Here is a 19,574-nt window from a genome sequence, read left to right as displayed (position 1 = left end):
TCCACTGAGGCTTTTCCCCTACTTTCTTCTGCCTTCGAACTGTATTTTCTGAACACTACCCTTAAGGACTCTGAGCTAGGTTTGGTGGGGTTTTTTCTCACTATATCCAGAATGTGGGTGTTTCAAAGTAAACAAGGTAAAGATAGAACATGAATGTTTTTTACCGTAAACATTCTTCTGTATACTTACCTCTTTCTAACTTCAAGAATTTGAAGCTCAGAGGATTTATTTAAATAGTAACTGTTATGTAAAAGGTCTAAAATCTAAAAAAAATCTGTTCTCCCTGCTCAGACAGCATTTGAGGCGCTTCGCTTTTACTATTTTCATAGTCTGATAATTTGATTTTTTATTTAGATGGCAACTTTTACTGCTTAAGAAATATTTAATGAATATTTGTAATTTTAAAGGGAAAACCCTATTTGTATGCCTAAACTAATAAAAGCTGTTAAGTAAAAAATGCTTATATATGAAGGAAACTGGAATGGCTGTGTATATTTGGGGTGGAATATATCAGTGTAAGAAATGCCTGTCTAAAAATATGGTTTTAAAGCAAACACACATTTAACATTTCTTTTCTGTAGCTTTCTTACAGAGCTCGGGAGATCTTCAGTAAGTTCTTGTGTAGCAAAGCTACAACCCCCGTTAATATCGATAGCCAGGCACAGTTGGCAGATGATATTCTCAATTCTCCACATCCTGATATGTTCAAGGAACAGCAACTTCAGGTAACCATACAAAACATGACTGCTGTACAGTTATGTCAGTTATCTTTTCCTTTGAAGTACTTTGAAATCAACAAAAGTAGTTTCAGATGCTGTATGTTTTACTGTGTATAAAAAGACATTGTAGTGAAGACGATATAGGTCCTGTTAGCAGAATAGAAAAAGGCTGTATAATGGAAAGCAGCTTGACTTGTTTTTGTATATGTGTAGAAAATTGCTGTTAACTAAAAAATAATATGAAAAATGCTATTATTGACATCAAGGTTTGGTGCAAGTAAATAATTCCATGTGTTGCAACGCCATTGCATATGGTGTTTGCATATGGTTGCTTATTCTTTTCTGTAGTGGACAGTTGTTTACACAAATAGTGTCTAATTTTGGTCAAAGTGGTTTGTAAAATATGTCTGTTGTGTTAAGGGAGTCCTTCCCTTAAGCTTTAATAGAACTGTTAGACAAAGAGCTTGTTAAAACTGCTGGTGTCTAAAGACCTCTGAAGTGGATGTATATTAATGTTCAGAAGAGAACAGTTATGTAACAACAGGATAAATTGTACATTTTCTGTAGAATTTAAGTTTCTTCTTTATTCTCCTAAGTAATCTCTTTGGTAACTCTCCCACCCTAACATTTTATTAGTAGAAATAATTTTGAGATCATGTTATTTAGACGTCTAGAATATAGATTTAACTACATAAATCTATAATTTTATAATTATATATTATATAAATCTATAAATTATAATTCAGTTATGCAGATAAATCTGCATAAATGAAGCAGGTCACAATCTTAGTCTTTGTGCAGCATCAGATCACATGCTTTTGAGGCAATCTGAGCAGGTGGGTATAGTACCTCCCTACATCTGTGGAGATAGAAAGGTATGTCTAATTGCCGGTTTAGTCGCGTCTAGCACTACAGCTACCCCCAGTTCGCCTACCAAGGCCTGAGGCTTCTGTGTGAATTACCAGCCACAATCTTCATAGACATTTTATTGTGCACTCTTCATCTTGGTTTTGTGGAGCCCGTACTTCAATTGTTTGGTGGAGCAGAAAGTGTTCTTATGAGCATGGTGGCTGGGCTGAGGCACGTTTTCTTCCTTCTTTGAAAACGCCTTGTCCTTAGGTTGGAGGGCTCATGTGGTGGGTGGAAATGCCGATGTTGAAGTGCTGCTGTGGGTCTAATCCCAGCCATGTGGCTTGTGTGGACCTGACCTGCTTATCTCAAATTGTCAATGCCTCTGTAGGTCTCCCATTGGAACCCTCAGTCAAACCTGTTCCTCGCAGTGTAAAATTAGGTGAAGCAGAATGAGAGTTATTTCTGCCAAAGTGGACTTGGAGCTATGTGTGCCAGCTGATTTACTAGTGGTGTGTTGCCTGGCTGAGGTCAGTGCTGAGTCATCAGCAATCTTGATGGCCCTTAATATCTTGGTTTCACTAAGGGTAAAAAGTCATGGTGGCGACACCATCTTCATAATGCAAAAGCTCTGCATTTGTGGTCTTTGACAAGAGCTTTTAGATTTCAGCAGTGAGCATAGAGTGATCTGCGGTGGTCGCAGGGTGTTTATTATGCTTGGGAATAGGGAGTGTTGCTGTAAGGCTGTTGTGGATTTACGGAAGTGTGTTTGGGAAAGTGCTTTGGAAAGCTTTGCTGAGGCTGTTATCTTTCAAGCTCTGCCTGTTGGAAATGTTGCTAGAAGCTGCTTTCTGTCCATAGCCCGACAGATTTGCCCTTGATCTTATCAGCAGTGTTGTAATATGACCGTGTGGATGCAGCCAAAACACCTGGTTAGGATTTCACTGTTTCTGAGGACAAGAGCAAGCATTTTAAGTGTTTCCGGATGCAAGACAGTGTAGGCCACTGGAAGATACTAAAATAAAAATAAGAATAAAAATAAAAATAATTTACTTCATGTAGAGTTACACAGGTGTATATGTATGCTTTTCTACCCTTGCTTATGTATAAGGTTCAAATAATGATTTTTTAAGATATATTTCTTTTTCTCATTTCTAAGAACAAGAAATAGCATCTGCTAGATTTTTTTTTCCAAATAATTCTAATAATCATGCTAAATATAGGAAATTGGGGATGTAGTGTGGGCTAGCAACATACTAGGGCAGATGATGATCAGCTCAAGGCAATATAGTTAACCTGTCATCAATCTGTCCAGGAAAGTTCAAACATTGAAATGTTTTTACTGTATTAAGTATGCTTACTCTGCGGACTGCATCTCTGCAGTAACTGTGTCTCTTGGTTCTCTGCAATTGTTTTCCTTTATTCTTCTGACCTAACATGGAATAATAATTTCATCATCTTCTGGTGCTAGATTCTGTGACAGCAAGCAACTCTGAAAAATTTGGTTTTCATCCTGAAATTGTATTTTATTCAAGGTATTTGTTCCACAGCTGTACTGTGGAATCATGTCATATTTTCAGGTCACAAATTGCATTTGGCTTAAAATACAATTATTTGTCAAGGAGTGTAACCTCTATAGGTTTAATTTTCTTAAAACCTCAAAAAGGTGAAGCCTTCTGTATTCTTCAGTTACCCTGGGTTTTGCATCTGTTTTAGTGTTTGCATTTTTCATACTGTTTTTCCCCAATAACCTTGCATCTGCAGTGCATCTGTGGGTCCTTGGGATTGAAGCATTTTGATGTCTTGTAGTTGCCCCTCTGTGTTTAATGTTGTTTTAGCAATACACCACAGTATTATTCTTTCAGCTCAGCAGAACACAAGAAGTTTTTCAAATCTATATGTGTTGTGTACTGAATAATTTGTTGAGCCATGGCCCAAAGACTGCTTGTGTTCTGTAGTTGCCTTTTTGAGTTCTGCCTGTGTACCTGTAGTCAGAGAAAGATTTTATGTTTCATCTCATGAGAGAGCAATTCCCCTTTGTGAGCAGTTTTTTTAAGTGGGACATCTTTGACACTGGATTATCAATTTGACACTTCATTGAGGACACATCAGACTTTGTGCCAAGCTGTTCCAGCAGGTTATGCTGGTAAAACTAACCCTACAGAAGTATTTTTTCCATAGCTTACCATGCAGAAAACAGTGCATTAAAAACCCAACAAATGTGAGAGGAAATGGGAATATATGGGGGGAAGGCAAGATTGTGGAAGTCAGCATTCAGTTTGAATTAGGTTTCTGTGATGCTGCAGGATCAAATTATATCTGTGCCATCTTGCTGTTTGCCAGAAAAGTTTTGGGCTAATGCTTGTTGAGAGTGGTGTCTTTGCACAATCTGAAGAATGATTTCCATCAGCAACTGTGCTACTGTGACTTCCCTGTAGACTCTTGGGAATGCCATAAAGAGTTGTGTTGCCTACACCTTTATTTGATTTTAGGGAATTTGTCATGTCTAAAGAAGGTGGCATTCATACTGTTTTTTCAGATCAAGTGAATCATTGGAGAGCATATAAAGGTAGAACTATGGATTCACTTAAAATAACAGGTTTGCAGAACTGGAACAAGAAATTTAAGCACTGTTTAGCATTTAAGAGAGAACTTTTCTTCCTTTACTTTCATGAAGTTAGTTTTGGTTGAATTAGCCTCAGACATTTGCTCCAGGACTGGTGTAGTGCTGCTTCCTTCCTATGTAGTTAAAGACAAATGTTGGTTTTGCCCAGAGCAGTCACTTTATGTAAACTGTTCTTTTGCAGGGTCTTGATTTTACAGCACCTTGATTATTGAATCTCCCAAAGATGTTGATCTTGTTTTCCTTATGAGTGGGCACATGAACTTTACGTTAATACAGCTCTCAGCTTCTCATGCACTTTGCACAAAACATAACATTTTTCTGAACCTGTGCTAAGGGAATAGATCAAATTAGGTTTCACTTTAAACTGGTACAGTGTATTTAACCAGGTCTAAACAAAGTCACGCCTACTGCTGTTTACAGCAGTATCGTTGTGTCCTAATTCTGTGGGAGTTTGCTGTTGCAAAATAGCTTCATTTTCTTGATGTTGGGTTAGCTTATGTAACCATTATCCACTGCATTTCCATTTCAGATATTTAACCTGATGAAGTTTGATAGCTATACTCGCTTTCTCAAATCCCCACTTTACCAAGAATGCATCTTAGCTGAAGTCGAAGGTCGTCCTCTTCCAGATCCGCAGCATGTTCCCAGCAGCCCCACCTCTAAACACAGCATCAGTTCAGAGAAGTCCAGTGTCACAACACCAAAAAAGGTTACCTTTTTATTGTTCTTATCTGAAAACTATGTTCTTAAGTAATGTTTTTAAAGTTCTTTGGAAGATCAAAGATAACGTATAAAAACCAATAAGAATGTTAGTTTAGCAGTGCTGGCAAATAGAATTACAAAACCTTTATGTATTTAGGAAAATATTTATGGCTTTTAATCCACACTTTTGAATTGGATTTCTAGCTATGGACTTCCTGAATATAATTTTAGATATTTGTTATTATTTAAATAAAATAAAAAATGAGGATTATTTTAATGCATCAGTTTAGAAGATAATTTGAACAGTGGGCTTAAGATGTAATATTTTAACCTTTGCTGAGAGCAGATATTTTATCAGAAGGTATTGGGGAAAGGCTTAACATAATCTAACTCACCTTTGCAAAGGACAGTTTTTTAATTTCTTAGCCTCCACTGCGCTAAGATAATTCTGTGTAAACCAGTTACAGTTGCATAAAATTAGGCGAGTAGTATTACTGATCTCCTGAAGTTATTTAGAGTTTATTTTTTCTTCATGTAGATAATACCACCACAGTATTACATAACTGCATGGGTAAATTATAACTTTGCATTTTTCATGTCAATCACTACACATTAGCCCATCTGCTATCACGTATTTTTATGACTAGGAACCTTCTTAAAAGTAGTATTTTAAGGAATACTTGTGTAATCTAACAGGAATAGCTTTTTAAAAGCAAGTTTACTCTAATATCAAACATTCCTGACATTTGTATTCTTCAGCACTAATAAATACTTTGACTATACATGTAAATGTTAAACAAAACTTTTTCATTGCCTTTAAATGCAGTTCATGTTCAAGCCCAGCCTAAGAAAACTATCTGAAATACTGAAATGAAATTCTTTGTTTTAAAAGCAAGGCAAATGGTCTTTCCACATTAACTTAGGCATTCTGGTGAGCTGTGGAGAGTTCTTTCATATGTGCAGGAGCTTTCAATGGCTTGTTTCCAGCTACTGTTTTCTGCTCCCTACCAAGTAGCACATTTCCATCTATGTATTTCCTTTTATTTCCACGGAGGATTTTTTTCAGCTTTGTTTTTTTGCTACTGAGGGAGTTGCTGGCACATACGCTTGTGAGTGGGGTAAAGACGACAGCTAACCTGACCATCACACTCTTCTTTTGGGAAGAAGCGTGGGAAGGTTTATTTGAGATAATATACTTACAACTGTGATCCAACGAATGATTTAATTTTGTTTTGGTGATAGTTAAGTGGTAAATCAAAGTCAGGAAGATCTTTAAATGAAGAGTCAGGAGAGGAGGACACTGAGAAGAAAAAAAGGGGAACATTTTTCTCATGGTCAAGAAGTAAGAGTTTGGGGAAATCACAGAAGAGAAGAGAAAATGGTGATTATCCAAATGGTGAGTAATCATGTTCCACTTTGTTTCAAAGGTGTTTCAGCAGCAGATGTGACTAATCTCATCATGGCTAGTTTCAGTCTGAAGTGCATCCTTGGGTGTGACACAGGGAAAAGAAACTGTCAAGTCAGAAGGCCATAGTGTGGCTAGTATTACTGGAAGTTTTCCGGAAGCAGTTGTACAAATAAATAGATAAAAGTATGAAAATATTTAAATTCATTTTTATTGACTTTCAAGAGTCGTTTTTTTTTCACTGCTTTTCAGTAGACTCTGCTTTTCTCTGTGCTGGAAAATGCTTTTCAAGCAGAGAGCTACTGTTTTCATAGTAAGATAATTTCAGCTCTTTACAGAGAAGTTGAGGAGCTCTATATGTAAATAGTGCCATAGTTACAGCTATTTGAAAATTCCTTCAGCTTCATTACCCTCTGTTTCTTTCTTTTATTAGTACCACACTGGTATGTTCACTTTGAATACACTACCTGTTCTCCACCTTTCCTGATTAAAATGATCAAAGAGTCAGAGCTGGGAAAACCCTTGTAATCTGCTGTTTTGTTACTTATCTGTTTGTGAGAGTTTAAGGAAGTGTTCCTCTATGAAAGCACCTGTACATGGCCTATGAAGGAGGAACTGAAAATTTTGCATAAACTCTTTCCATTGAGTTAAAAATAACAGAGAAATTCCACTGAAGCACTAAATTTGGACCATATTGTGACTGTGGTTTCTTCTTCTCTATTTTCTAGTACAGGCCCAGACCCACAAGATGCCTTTGATAATATCGATAGTTTAAGTGTTCTCATTATACTCACATTTGAAAAGACATCAGAGGCATTTGTTTTATTGCACAGTGTGAAGATTGGGTAGTATTTCCTTTAATGAAAAACGTTTTTCTGAGCAGAGGAGTGTATTTAAAATAGCTTTCTGTATTATAATAAATAATAAAACCAAGCCTTTTTATTGATTGCTGATTCTTTCCACAGATTCCCTTCAGTCCAATGGATTATCGTACAGACGGGAATCACAAGGCTCCATGTCATCAACTGCTAGTCTTGACTTGGTAATGGCTGGCTCTTAATAAGAAGGGTGGAAGTGGTGAAAACAGTGAATTACTTATTCTTTAAGTAGTGTGAAGTAATTTCTTTGAAGTAATACATTGAGAAAGGATTTTTAAGTGATAAGGGGGAGGGAAAGGTTTAATATTAAGCAATTTTAGAATACTAGAAATGTAACAGAGGTTGTGTTTATATACCACTTCTTATTGTGTGCTTATGCAAAAGGAATCCATTGCATCCTGTTTGTCTTAACATTGGGCACCAGTAGAATTCCAGAATAAAACTTTACTTTTCAAAGGGAGCTACTGTAGCTCTTTATAAACAGTTTCTTCCACCTACTAGAGCTTTGAGATTCTGTTCTGAACGACATGTTAAAGCTTTCCCTCTACTTTGCATGTAAGCAAGTCGTATTAGGCTCATTTCTGTAGTACTAGCATATGTTGTGCTTCTTTGCTCTCTGTTTCTTTTAAAGTTGTGAATTTTAATTCTTGTTGTTATGACTTAACTATGCTCCTAAAATATGAGAAAAGAGAAGTAGGGGATTTCATTGCAAACACTGATTTTGTCATAGTAGGTAGGAAAATAATGGGTGAAAGACACTAACCATTTCTAAGCAGTATAACATGATTTCTAACCATCGAGTTCTAATTTTACAGTGTAAAATTAATGAAATACAAAATTAAAACAGTATTAAAAGTAGAACATAAGTGCGATATTTAAAATTTATCTGTGTTAGAGAAAGGCTATAAAATGGAAATTTTTAAAAGTTTTTTCTTATTCTTGGTATCCCTCTAGTAAACTAGATTTTAGCAACTATGTCATTTTGCCTATGCTACAAATATTGGTGAGGGAAGCAAGCATGGCAAAGTGATGTCTGTTTCTGTTGCAGAAAAGTCTTATCCCAAAAAGCAGAAAAGTGGAAGCCTCCCTAAAGCAACAATCATAGAATTATGGAATGGTTTGTGTTAGAAGTTACCTTAAAGATCAGACAGTTCCAACCCCCCTCCCATGGGCAGGGACACCTTCCAGTAGACCAGGTTGCTCCAAGCCCCATCCAGCCTGGCCTTGAAGGCTGACAGGGATGGGGCAGCCACAGCTTCTCTGGGCAACCTGTTCCAGTTCCTCATCACCCTTATAGTAAAAGATTCTCTTCCTTATATCTAACCCGTAGTGTCCTTTTAAGTTATAAAAATGGAACAGAAATTCACTTCAAAGATACTTTTGATATTTTGTAGTAGTGTTATTATTCTAGTGTTACTCTAGAGTAAAGTTTAATGCTGTGATCTTTAGCTTTACCCATAACATTGTGCTTCTTGTTCCCTTTAATAAAAAAGGTGCACGGTCATTAAGTAAATTGTTTTAATATTTTAATTTCTCTGTGGTGTATTTGTATGTGTAGCACTCGGGTTGTGTTAAAAGAAGAGGAAATTTGGGGAGCCTGATGTTTAAAGGTGTTCCTCATCTCCTTAAATGTTGATTCACAATGTGCCAATAGTAATTTTTACACCAGAAGGTCATTATTAAGTATAGATACTTCATTATTGGAATCTAAATAAGATCTCATTTACTTGCACTTTTGGATTAAGAGTTCTGGTCTATAGTTTGAGAGTCTTGTAACCTGTTTTACACACTCTTTGTCTAAAACTTCATCTCTCCTGAAAATAAATTTAGACTTGTGTAATGCTGTTACCTTTACCTAAATACTTTTTCCTCCAGAATTTAAATTTATCTGATATTTGAGATAGTTCGAAGGATTTCTAAACTATATACATAGTAGAAAGTATGCTTCTTGGCTTGGTTGCTTTGTACAGACTCTTAAGGTTTATGCATATACCTGAATTTCCCATTGGGCACTGACATTTTTTTCCTTTTTCCTGTCAAGTCTGAACCCTCAAGAGTACCTGCGTTTGTACCAGATAAAGAGAAATCTCCCAAATACTGCTGTGTAAACCTTCCGGATGGTTCATCTAGCAAAATGGCAGTTAAATCCGGATTCTCTATCAAAGAGATGCTCTCTGGGGTCTGCGAGAAACATGGCATTAACATAGCTGCAGTGGACCTCTTTTTAGTTGGAGGTGATAAGGTATCACATATTCCTGTGCTTTTTTGAAATCGCTTCCATACTTATTCTGTGAATACGGAAGTCTGTTCTCTCAATTGTAATACAAGTCTCATGGTTCTACCTGTTACATTGGCAATCCTAGTTAATTGAAGAAGAACTTTAGTGAAACTAGGACCGGTGGGTCATTGTTATTGATTGTGGTATCTACACTACAGAAAGCAGAAGGGAGCGGATGACAAAGATTTCCTTATAATAAGAAGTTAATTTAGGTATCTAGCCCATGTGGCTTGTCCAGTGGAATGGTTAGCTTGTACTTAATTGAAAGTATCCACAAAGAAAACAAATGCGTCATAGTAGATGAAACTTTATTAAAGCAAAGAAACATAATGAAATTCAATAGTTCAAAGCTGAATGAGAGGAATTCATGCTAGAAGTAAAGTATGTTTTTTAATATTGAAGAAAATTTCCAAGACGGCAGCCTGTGTTGGGGAAGGTGGTGTGTGATAGCTCTTGTTCCAACAGAAGTATCTCCAATTAAAAGAGAAGCTGTGGATGTGAAACATTTATGAATTTAAATTTGTGCTTATGGTCAATCTAGATTATTGCAATCACATAAATCAATGAATGTGCATAGCTTTGTGCCTGTTCTTTTAAATCTCTTAAAGACTGTTAACTTGCCACATTTTCTAATGCATCTTTCTATGCAATAATTTATGTAAGTTGAAGGACCTAGGCTTGGTTTAAAACATTGAGCTCCTGAATACCTGCTGACTCCAGTGGAAATTGAAGTTTGGTCATTGTCTCACAACTATATGAGATAAAGTAAAATACACTTTAATCAGGTTTCATATTATAAATGAATATCCTCTAGGATGCATACAGCCTATGTTAATAATTTTCAGAGTTATCTGAAATAAATTTTTAACCACTTAGCTGTTCTTTTTTAACATATTTTAACATTAATTTGCTCTATCTCCTTTTGTTCCTGGCATGTGTTCTGTAGCCACTTGTATTGCACCAAGACAGTAGCATCCTGGAGTCTCGGGACCTACGTTTAGAAAAACGCACTTTATTTCGGTAAAAGTCAAAATTACTGTCTTCCTCTGTCATTTTCCACTCCATTTTACTCTTTTTATGTGCACTGAAGTATATTGTCAGTTACCTGTGCAACAAAACAGTATTTAATGCGGAAAAGAAGTTGTCTGAATCCAGTAAAAAAATCCAATTAGCCATGTAATGCATCATCTTAGATTGTAATCCAGCATTAAGGGATCTAAGGTTCTTATTCATTGTACAGGGACATTAGAAGAAATAGGTCTTAATATCAAGCAAAAAGTCCCAGTGAATAAGGAAGGTGACCTAGTGTTTGTTACTGAAAATGATTGACTTCCACTGTTAACTCACAGTTTGAGTTTCTGTTAAAATCCATTTTTACTTAAGATTGCAATAACACACGTATAAGAGATGCATTTAGCATGGGGATTCTCTGAGTTACACAAGTGCTTAAGTTAAGTGTCTTGCCTACATTTAGGCACTGATACCCCTTAGATTTGTTTAGTTTTAGAGCCAGCTACTAAATGCTTCATCTACAGGTAATGGTGAGATACCTCTAAAAGGTAGTTCAGATGAGGGCAACTGGGGTTAAGAATCAGTGGGAGAAATGTGGTCCTACAGGAACGTTTCAAACTGAGTAGAGAAACATATGGTGAGTTTTAAAATGATGGAAAAGGAAGCTTTCTGGATTGCTGTTTTGGATACAAGTGGGATTTTGATGCCAGCATTCCACTATAGGGATATTTAAATTATTATTACGAAGTCTCAAGAGGAAGCAGTTGTGAGCAAGCATGAAGGGCAGATCTGAGGCCCAGAGGGACCTTCCACATTAGGAAGAAACATGTTTAGTAGTTTGAAGCAGCACAAGAATGAAAGGGAAATCAAACTGCCAGTCTCCTAGTCTAATCCTAAATGATGTGTCTTAACTGGCAGATTACAGTAAGACTAATTGTATAAAAATTAATCTGAGTAAAGTTTTGTAGCCCTGAATCTTAAGTCAATGTTATAATATTATTATTGATATGGGTATAATATAATTCAGTATATTATATTATATAGTAGTATTATGTAATATTTTATAGTATGCAGTTTTTCCCAATAATCTATTTTTTCCAAAATGCCAGAAAATGTTTTAATGTTCCTAAATTCTAAAAACCCAAACTAGTTTGATGAAAACACTTGAACTAAATATTTGAAGGAAAGGTTGTGAAGTGGAATGTTTGTTACATCATTGAGTTGTGCTTTTGAAGTTAATAAAATGTATTTTTTCAGGCATTCTTCATTTTGCCTTTATATAACTTTTCTTTAGGAAGCAGGGCTATTTCTATGTATGGGTACTTCAGGTTAATGAATATGACATAGCATATTCAATTCTGAAATGGAGATTGAGCAGTCTTTTATTAGGTGTGAGTTTGTTGAGTTTTCAAATTAAAAAGGAACAGTAAGTAGGCAGCACCATATGTTACTTGTGTGCTAATTAAAATGTAGAAATGTTCTACATTGTTTCCATCTGTGGGTAGACACTATGTAAACAAAAACACTCCAACATTTGGAATATTTTCAGGCATAAGAGAAGTATTATGTGGATATATTTGGTTACCTGAATGTCTGCCACTTCTGTGTCGATACCAGTTCATGATTAAAATTGATCATTTCTATTTAGTAGCTGTTGTATTTAAAGAAAATAGAGTTTCAGTTATCCAGGTCCCTTGTTGAAGGGAAAAGTCAATAAGACTAAACATCTCCTATTTAATTTGTGTAAAAGAAAAGATGGGGTTTACATTGAATTGTGTTGAACAAAATCACTAACAACTTTAATTTCTCCTGATGGTGTAAATTTTTTTTTCTGATAGATTTTTGTTAGTAATAAGCCTTCCTTTGTTTTTGTGCTGTAATGCCGTTATAGTCAAATGTGTCTGTTATGCAGGAATCAGGGCACAGATGAGGAGCATTTAAAGAAAACCAAGCCCAAAGCTAACCATGGATCTGTGCAAGGAACTAAACGTAAATGTAATAGTTGTTTGGGCTTAAAGATTTTCTTCTTATTTGATTTTTTTTCTATTTTGATGGTATAAAATTGCAGAATAGAGTCTGAAGAGTCTTTATCCTTCAAATTCCAACTGAATGATTTTACAGCTTTTGCATAAAAGCTTCTCTTACAATTTTTGTGTTATGTCATCTAGCCAGAAATCAGCATTACCTGGAATGCCCTTGTATTTGTTCCAATGCTTAAAGTAAAACTAAAAATTTCTGTCCAAGTTCACCTCAAGAAATTAAATAGGACATTGTGAGTCTCTTCTGGAAATAGAAAGAAATATCTTTCTTGCATCTAAGGTATAGTACAGTCATGGAATCATTTTGGAACCACTTCTGGACCAAAATAGTCAGAGAAATCTCACTATGAAGGTGAAAGTGCTATGGAATTTATCTAGTTGGTCTGAGGATCACCTTGCAATTAGGTTGGCTCATGCCTTCACTCAGCTCTGGCGAGTGAAACAGTGGAAGTCTTATTTGCATTAGAAGTGCTTTATACCTTCAGGTTAGGATAGACTTGTGCTAACGAATGTTCAGGGTCACTAGCTGTAAACTAGTACAACTTTGCTGTAGATTGAATTTTGTATATTCTGTACATTTTATTTATTGGAATATTTCATACTTAATGTTACAATTGATGTGTTTCAGCCTGGATCTTGTTCCAATCAATCGATCAGTTGGTTTGAAGGCTAAACCCACTAAACCAGTGACAGAGGTCTTAAGGCCTGTGGTTGCAAAGTATGGTTTAAATCTTAATGAACTTGTGGCAAGACTAGTAAGTATCTTTTGATGTAATTCAAGCTGCAATATCTTTTGTCTGGAGAAGATCAGAAAGTAGTCCCTGAAATTATTCCTATCCTTATAATTAGGTATTAAAATCCGTATTTATAACTACATGTTGAGATGGAAATGCGTAGTAGTCATAACCATTATGCTTAATAGTAATTACCTCAAAGCTTCAGTCTGCATCTGTTTCATATTCTCTTTCATAATAAATCCAACATTCTAAATAATAGAGCATGAATTTAGGTTATTCCAGAGCTCAACTTTTCCCATTATTAGCCAGGGAAAGTTAGTTGATGGAGATTAATAGCTTTAACAAGCTATTGTTCCATTATCCTGGGAATCATGAAAGTTGCCTCAAATTCCCTTGCAGAAAATTTTTGCAGAAGCCAACTGATTCAACTTCTCTACTACTAAACATGACCAGCATTTTCTTTATTCTATTATTTTGGAAATTCAAGAAGTGGAAAGTTCCTTTTGTGGTATTTCTGGGCTGCATACTGTCTTGGCTGAACCAGGGCATGTTTTTAAAACAGCTGAAAAACTTGTCGGTATAAAGTTAGCTAAACAACAAATTACAAGTAATTTAGAATATAAAATAATCTCTAACTTCCTCTGAAAAATATGTTTTCCTGAACATACTGATGAGTATTTGTGCTACCTTGCAAATTGGATGTTTTTTTCTACTTGTATCTTCTTTTCCCCAAATACCATTCTCCTCACATAAATGGGTTACAGTCATTGTAATCAAGGCAGTTTTACACAAACAGAATAAGCATTTTTGGAATGGTAATAAAAAGATTTATTGAGGTAATACTGAAACCTAAAAATGTTTTGATATTTTCCTTCAAAAAATGTCAGACTGCATAAATTTGCTCTGAAAACAGCTTTTTCTCTATTATATACAAACTGTGATCCGACTTTAGAATGGTGAGCAGGAACCACTTGATCTTGGTGTCCCTATTTCTAATCTGGATGGTCAGCGGGTTGTTCTAGATGAAAAAGAGCCGTCGAAGGGTAGAGGTAAGTTGGCATAAAAGCTTTTATTTATCATGTCGTTTGAGTTTCATAAACCTTGACTTTCATTAGTTTCTTCTGTTGATGCACAGGTGAGATAAATGTGATTAAATTTAGATATGTCACATCTAACATATATTCTTTTCAACTAAAATGGAGTGCAATTTCTAAGGATGGAAGATTAAATTCATCTGTTGATAGCAAGTCCTTGACTGTTGCTACATGAAATTCAGCACTAGCAATACTTGAATTCGTTTTATTGGCTTTCGGCCATAGATACACACACCCATTTAAGGATATAGAACCTAGTAATAATGATGAGAATAAAATGCCAAATAGCTTCTGTGAATTTGGCAATTTATTCATAAGAAACATACTGTATAAGTAAAACAGATGCAGTTTTTGCAGCTGCTGCATGTACTGCTATGGCAAAACTCTTCTTTAACATGATAAAGTAGCAGAGTCTGCATCTCCAGTTTTAAGTAGTGATTTCTGGAGATAATATTAAAAAGGATATAATTTGTGATTTCCCTATACAAAATGCTTTGAAAAACAGTATTTAATCAACATAACAGCTAACAAACTTTTTGCTAGATTAATGTAAGAAGCCTTGAGAATGAAGGTTTGCTTTCTTTAGGAGACCTTTTTATGAACATAGAATGCTTAGTTTTAAAAATGAAATGCAATGTGGTTAAACTAAATTGACTTAGAGCAGAAATTCCCTTTGATAAATAAATAGAAGAATAAAGATGGGAGTATTTATTGAAGAGAATCAGATTTGTCATTTTTCTAGGAAACAGAATCAGTTGTCATTTTGGTAAAAGATACCAATCTAAATACTCTTGCAGATATTTAGTTTAAGGATTACAAGTAAGACTGCCATCCTATGTGCTGTCAACTGCTATAAAAGCCTAAATCATAGAGGACCATTCCAGCAGTAGGCTGATTCTTTGACATATACCAGTGAAAAAGGGTCATGGTTCTGTGTTTGCAGCTCAGTCTGCAACAGTATATTTGTTGTAGGCAGATGTAATTTGAAGGAGCTAGATGAGGAGGATATGCGTCTGGAAAACAATGTATGAAACAGGTTGGAAAAGATTCAACATGAACTTTAGATGGTCTTTGCGACTGATTGTTTAAATTCTAAATTTGAGAATTGCAAACTGAATTATTGGCTAAGATTTTAAAAGCTGTTTGGTCTAAATCAACCGAACATTTAGGAGAACTTTAACGAAATGTCAGCATCTTCAAATTTAAAAGTACTGCCAGTGTTAGGAAACTTTGAAGGTGAAAGGAAGATTCTGTTAGGTCTTGACTAAAAAATATGAGGGATGTCAACTCTGCTCACTCTTTATTTTCTGAGTACATCTTTGGGAAATTTTAAAGCAAAAAAAATCTGTTTTGTGCATCGTCACTTAAATATTTCTTCATTGGGAAGTTATAAATTTGTAGTTACAGAAGGTATGTTTATGTTCAGTGTTTACAGATAAACAAAAAGGTGCATCAGTAAAACAGACTGCAACTGTAACTACTTCAAGGAATCAAGTATTTACTGTAAGTCTTCTGCAATGATTTTTGTCCCTTAGATCATCTTTTGCTTCCTTCTGGAATTCTATACTCAAAGCTGCATTCATCCATGATTCTGAATCCGCCAAATTCTGTAACTAGCTTGAGTATAGCTGTAATTCATTTGATATTTTCCCCACTGTCAACAGCATTTATTTGTGAGAACTTTGTCTTCATGATGAATCAAGCAGTTCTTTCACTGTGTTGTGTTTGTTGTTTTGTGTTTCGTTGGCTTATCTATATTTGAAATTATTAATTACTTGGAAGTTCAAAGGGCCTTTCTGTTATATGAATTCTTCAGAGTAAATCATATGTTTATTTATACATTTTTGGGTACTACTATGGCAAAGTTCTTTACGATAATCGAGATTAAAACATTTGTTGTGGTGAAAGAGAAATGTATTTTCAAACTAATCTTTTTATTCACTTAGAACATATTATGTATACTATGATATAGTCTAAATGTAAGTAGTACCTTAACTTTCCTTCTAATGCAGGGAGAGGGAAGAAGTCTAGGAAAGTCTAATTCTATCAAAATGAAAGGCGAAAATGGAAAAAATGCTAGGGAAGTCCGGCTGTCAAAGAGAGAAGACTCTATTGCAAAGATTGGGAAAAAAAAATGTCAGAAAATAAATTTGGATGAAGCAGAGGGTATGTGAACTTTATAGTATTAACATAAGTAGTCTTAGAAAAATTAGAATTTTGTGTACGTGTAGCAAAACATATCATGTGTTTAATAGTGTGTTGTGGAAATCATAGTCGTGGTGCTTACGTTTTTGTTTGATATTGTGTTTGAAGTGTGAAGTTTATGAAGCTTCAGGTAAGATTTTAAGGATACCTAAAGGTTGATGGAGGGGCCTAGTGGGATTTTCAACAGTGAAAGTTACCTAATTCAGGTAAAATCCAGAGGAATTACTCAATTGCAGTTGAATATCCCATTTGATACCCTTTGCAAGCCACATAGCTTAAAATTTACTGCTGAAGCTACATAGTGCATATGCAAAGCATGGTTATGCACAGTTATATAGTGAATGAATGTTCATCTGTGAATAAATGTCCACTGACTAGAATTAAAACAAAAAGCTGTGGCTGAAACTTTTATTGCAGGATAGATGTTTGTTACTATAAATGTTATTACAAAACCTTAGTGCATTTTAACTTATTTTCTGTTGCTTATTATTTTGTTAACTTGTTTTCAATATTTTAATATTTTCATTTTTCTTCCTAGGGCTGAGTAAAAGTAACATAATTTGAAAACTTCAGAATTCGAGGCTTTCACATTTTATTTTGATTTTTGTGCAATTTGTCCAAGTTTGGAAAATGCGTATCAAATGTTGTAGAGTGTACTTTAATGGAAAACTAACAAAAAAAGAGAAAAACAAAACCCAAAACCAAAAAAAAAGACAACTGTTCTATGAAGTTTGCTATTTCAGAAAGGAACATTTTTGTACGACGCATATTAGAAATGTTGCATGTTTTAATATGCATACTGCCATTTTTGCAAAACTTTGGCAATAAGAAGCATTTTGAAGCTTCCATCTTGGCTCCGTTCAGATTTTATGGCATTTGACAAAGCATGTTAAAATGTCATTTTTATGAATACATTGCAAAGCCTACCAAGTATGAATAGAGGATAGGAATAAGGTCATACAAGTGCAAGTGTATGGCTTCATATTGTGCTAAGTTAAAACTGATACTAACAGTCTGTGCTTTATTTTGTAATGGCTTCGGCTTCAAACAGTATTTATAAGCTAGGCTGAAGCTATTGATTTTAATGCATCTGTTGGAGATGGCCTTTTAAGCATCTTTAATATTCTGTAGTTTCAATGCTCTTTTGAGAAATTAGGACATGCAGAGACCCTCTATTAAGAATTACATATTTTTATATTTATATGTTTTGCAACAAAAAGTTTGTTGATTGTTGTGATGCTTCTTTTTTAAGGAGTGGTATAATTCTTGGTTTATGATTGATAAGTTTCTTGTTGCCAAGTTTTGAGACTTTCTAGAACAGTGGTGATTTACTATGAGTATTATTTATATATAGAAACGTATTAAACCATGGGACATCATTAAGGACATGATCAGAAAATTCCTTGTAATTGTGTTAAAAATTCTATTAAAAAGCTGCCCCATTGCTTTTAGTAATGGCTTCTTTAATGGTTATTGACTACCTATATGCTACTGATTCATTGCAGCGCAAAATAAAATGGGGGTACTTAAATCATCATCTGATCATGTCCTGTGATGATAACATCCTGGATTAAATCTACACCATGAATTGAATTTAAACTGTGATAAATACTATTAAACTGAGAGAAAGTCAATATAACTAGGAAGTTTACAACATTCTGAATCATTGAACTTTCAAATGGCATGACTATTTTTGAGTTAAGATGGATAAAACCCATCCAGAATATAAAAATGTGCACCCATTGTCAGTGAGACCAGAGCCGCCTTTTGTATTAAGAATTAAAAAATCCTCTGTGCGTGTGTGTGTGTGTGTGTGTTCAGATTTATTAACTGAGTAAAATAGAAGATGTGTTCAAGGCTCAGTGAATTGCAGCTGTTTTAAACTGCAAACCTCTTACAATAGCAATCCTGATGGTCTTAATTATAGTGATGCTAGCGAACATTGCTGCAATTGAAAAAGTTCCTAATTAACATGGGATCTTATTTCAAGGCAGCATTGAAAGAACTGAAGATCTTCATGGAAAATAAATGTGCTGAAAATTTGTGTTTTAATGACATTGCACTTTCTGACAAAAACTTGTCAATTTTGGGTTTTTCCCCAATAGAGTTTTTTGAACTCATATCCAAAGCTCAAAGTAACAGAGCAGATGACCAACGTGGACTGCTAAGGAAAGAAGATCTTATTCTTCCTGACTTCCTTCGTTTACCGCCCACTGGACCAGAACCATCCTCATCTACTCCCATAGGCCCTAAAGGCCTCAACAGACGAGTTTCAAAAAATGATGGCAAGGATGGGTGTACATCACCAAGTGGAAAACAGGAGTCTGTACAAAACTTTAATGAAAATTCAGTTAAGAAAAAGGGTTACTCAGAAAATAAGCATAAATCTGCTTTGACAGCACTCCACAGTCAGAAGACTTTCAGTGTTCCTTTTAATACTGCATTGTCTCCAATTCCGCATGCACAGGAAAACAATGCAGCAATATGGAAAAGGCAGTCAAGAGAATTACAAGCTGAAGGCATACAGATGGTAGATGATGAGAATGTGGCAGACTTGACTCTTGTGGCTGAAGGAGATATTAGTAGCCCTAACAGCACTTTGCTACCACCGCCACCACCAACACCACCGTCAGACATCAGTAAACTCACAGAAGCCAACTACCCACCCCCAACTCCTTTTGCAGGTAATCAGGAAAAGTCTGGATATCAAAGATCCAATTCAGGTATTTCTAGATTTTAATAGTTTTTCCTTTTCTGTAAAACTACTTTTCCTTGGCGCACTTAATCAGTATTTGGCACCCATTAAAATAAGAAGGGAAATTCTGTCTGCACCTTAATTTTTTTATGAAAAGAAAAAAAAAGGAAAAAAAAGAAAAATATTTTCATTGCCTTAGTCTGTGCTAACTGTAATATTTCTGGTTGCCTTTAACTAAGTACATTTGTTTGGATTTGGCAAGTGGCCAGAAATGGACACATGCAGGCAAACCTTTCAAATACATCCATATGCTATAATTATCTCCTTTACCCTCGG

At 35.1% G+C, this 19,574-nt stretch overlaps 1 protein-coding gene across 4 annotated transcripts in view; it reads left to right on the top strand.

Moving 5' to 3' along the window:
• The window catches only part of RGS12 (regulator of G protein signaling 12), an 88,360-nt gene that overhangs the window by 57,214 nt on the left and 11,572 nt on the right, over positions 1 to 19,574 (top strand). For 3 of the 4 annotated variants that reach the window (XM_065660206.1, XM_065660214.1, XM_065660199.1), the window contains 11 exons: positions 582 to 725; positions 4,724 to 4,903; positions 6,139 to 6,292; positions 7,267 to 7,343; positions 9,221 to 9,421; positions 10,404 to 10,477; positions 13,136 to 13,262; positions 14,197 to 14,293; positions 15,765 to 15,841; positions 16,351 to 16,504; positions 18,649 to 19,266. In XM_065660206.1, coding sequence (XP_065516278.1) covers positions 582 to 725; positions 4,724 to 4,903; positions 6,139 to 6,292; positions 7,267 to 7,343; positions 9,221 to 9,421; positions 10,404 to 10,477; positions 13,136 to 13,262; positions 14,197 to 14,293; positions 15,765 to 15,841; positions 16,351 to 16,504; positions 18,649 to 19,266 — 1,903 coding nt within the window. Of the gene's footprint in view, positions 1 to 581; positions 726 to 4,723; positions 4,904 to 6,138; positions 6,293 to 7,266; positions 7,344 to 9,220; positions 9,422 to 10,403; positions 10,478 to 13,135; positions 13,263 to 14,196; positions 14,294 to 15,764; positions 15,842 to 16,350; positions 16,505 to 17,081; positions 18,504 to 18,648; positions 19,267 to 19,574 lie in introns of those variants that run through there. The other variant, XM_065660224.1, reaches the window with a different exon arrangement.

The sequence above is a fragment of the Lathamus discolor genome, chromosome 1, assembly GCF_037157495.1.
Source record: "Lathamus discolor isolate bLatDis1 chromosome 1, bLatDis1.hap1, whole genome shotgun sequence".
Lineage (NCBI taxonomy): Eukaryota > Metazoa > Chordata > Aves > Psittaciformes > Psittacidae > Lathamus > Lathamus discolor.
Note: the sequence above shows the minus strand (reverse complement) of the source record. Positions and strands in the feature narration are given on the sequence as shown.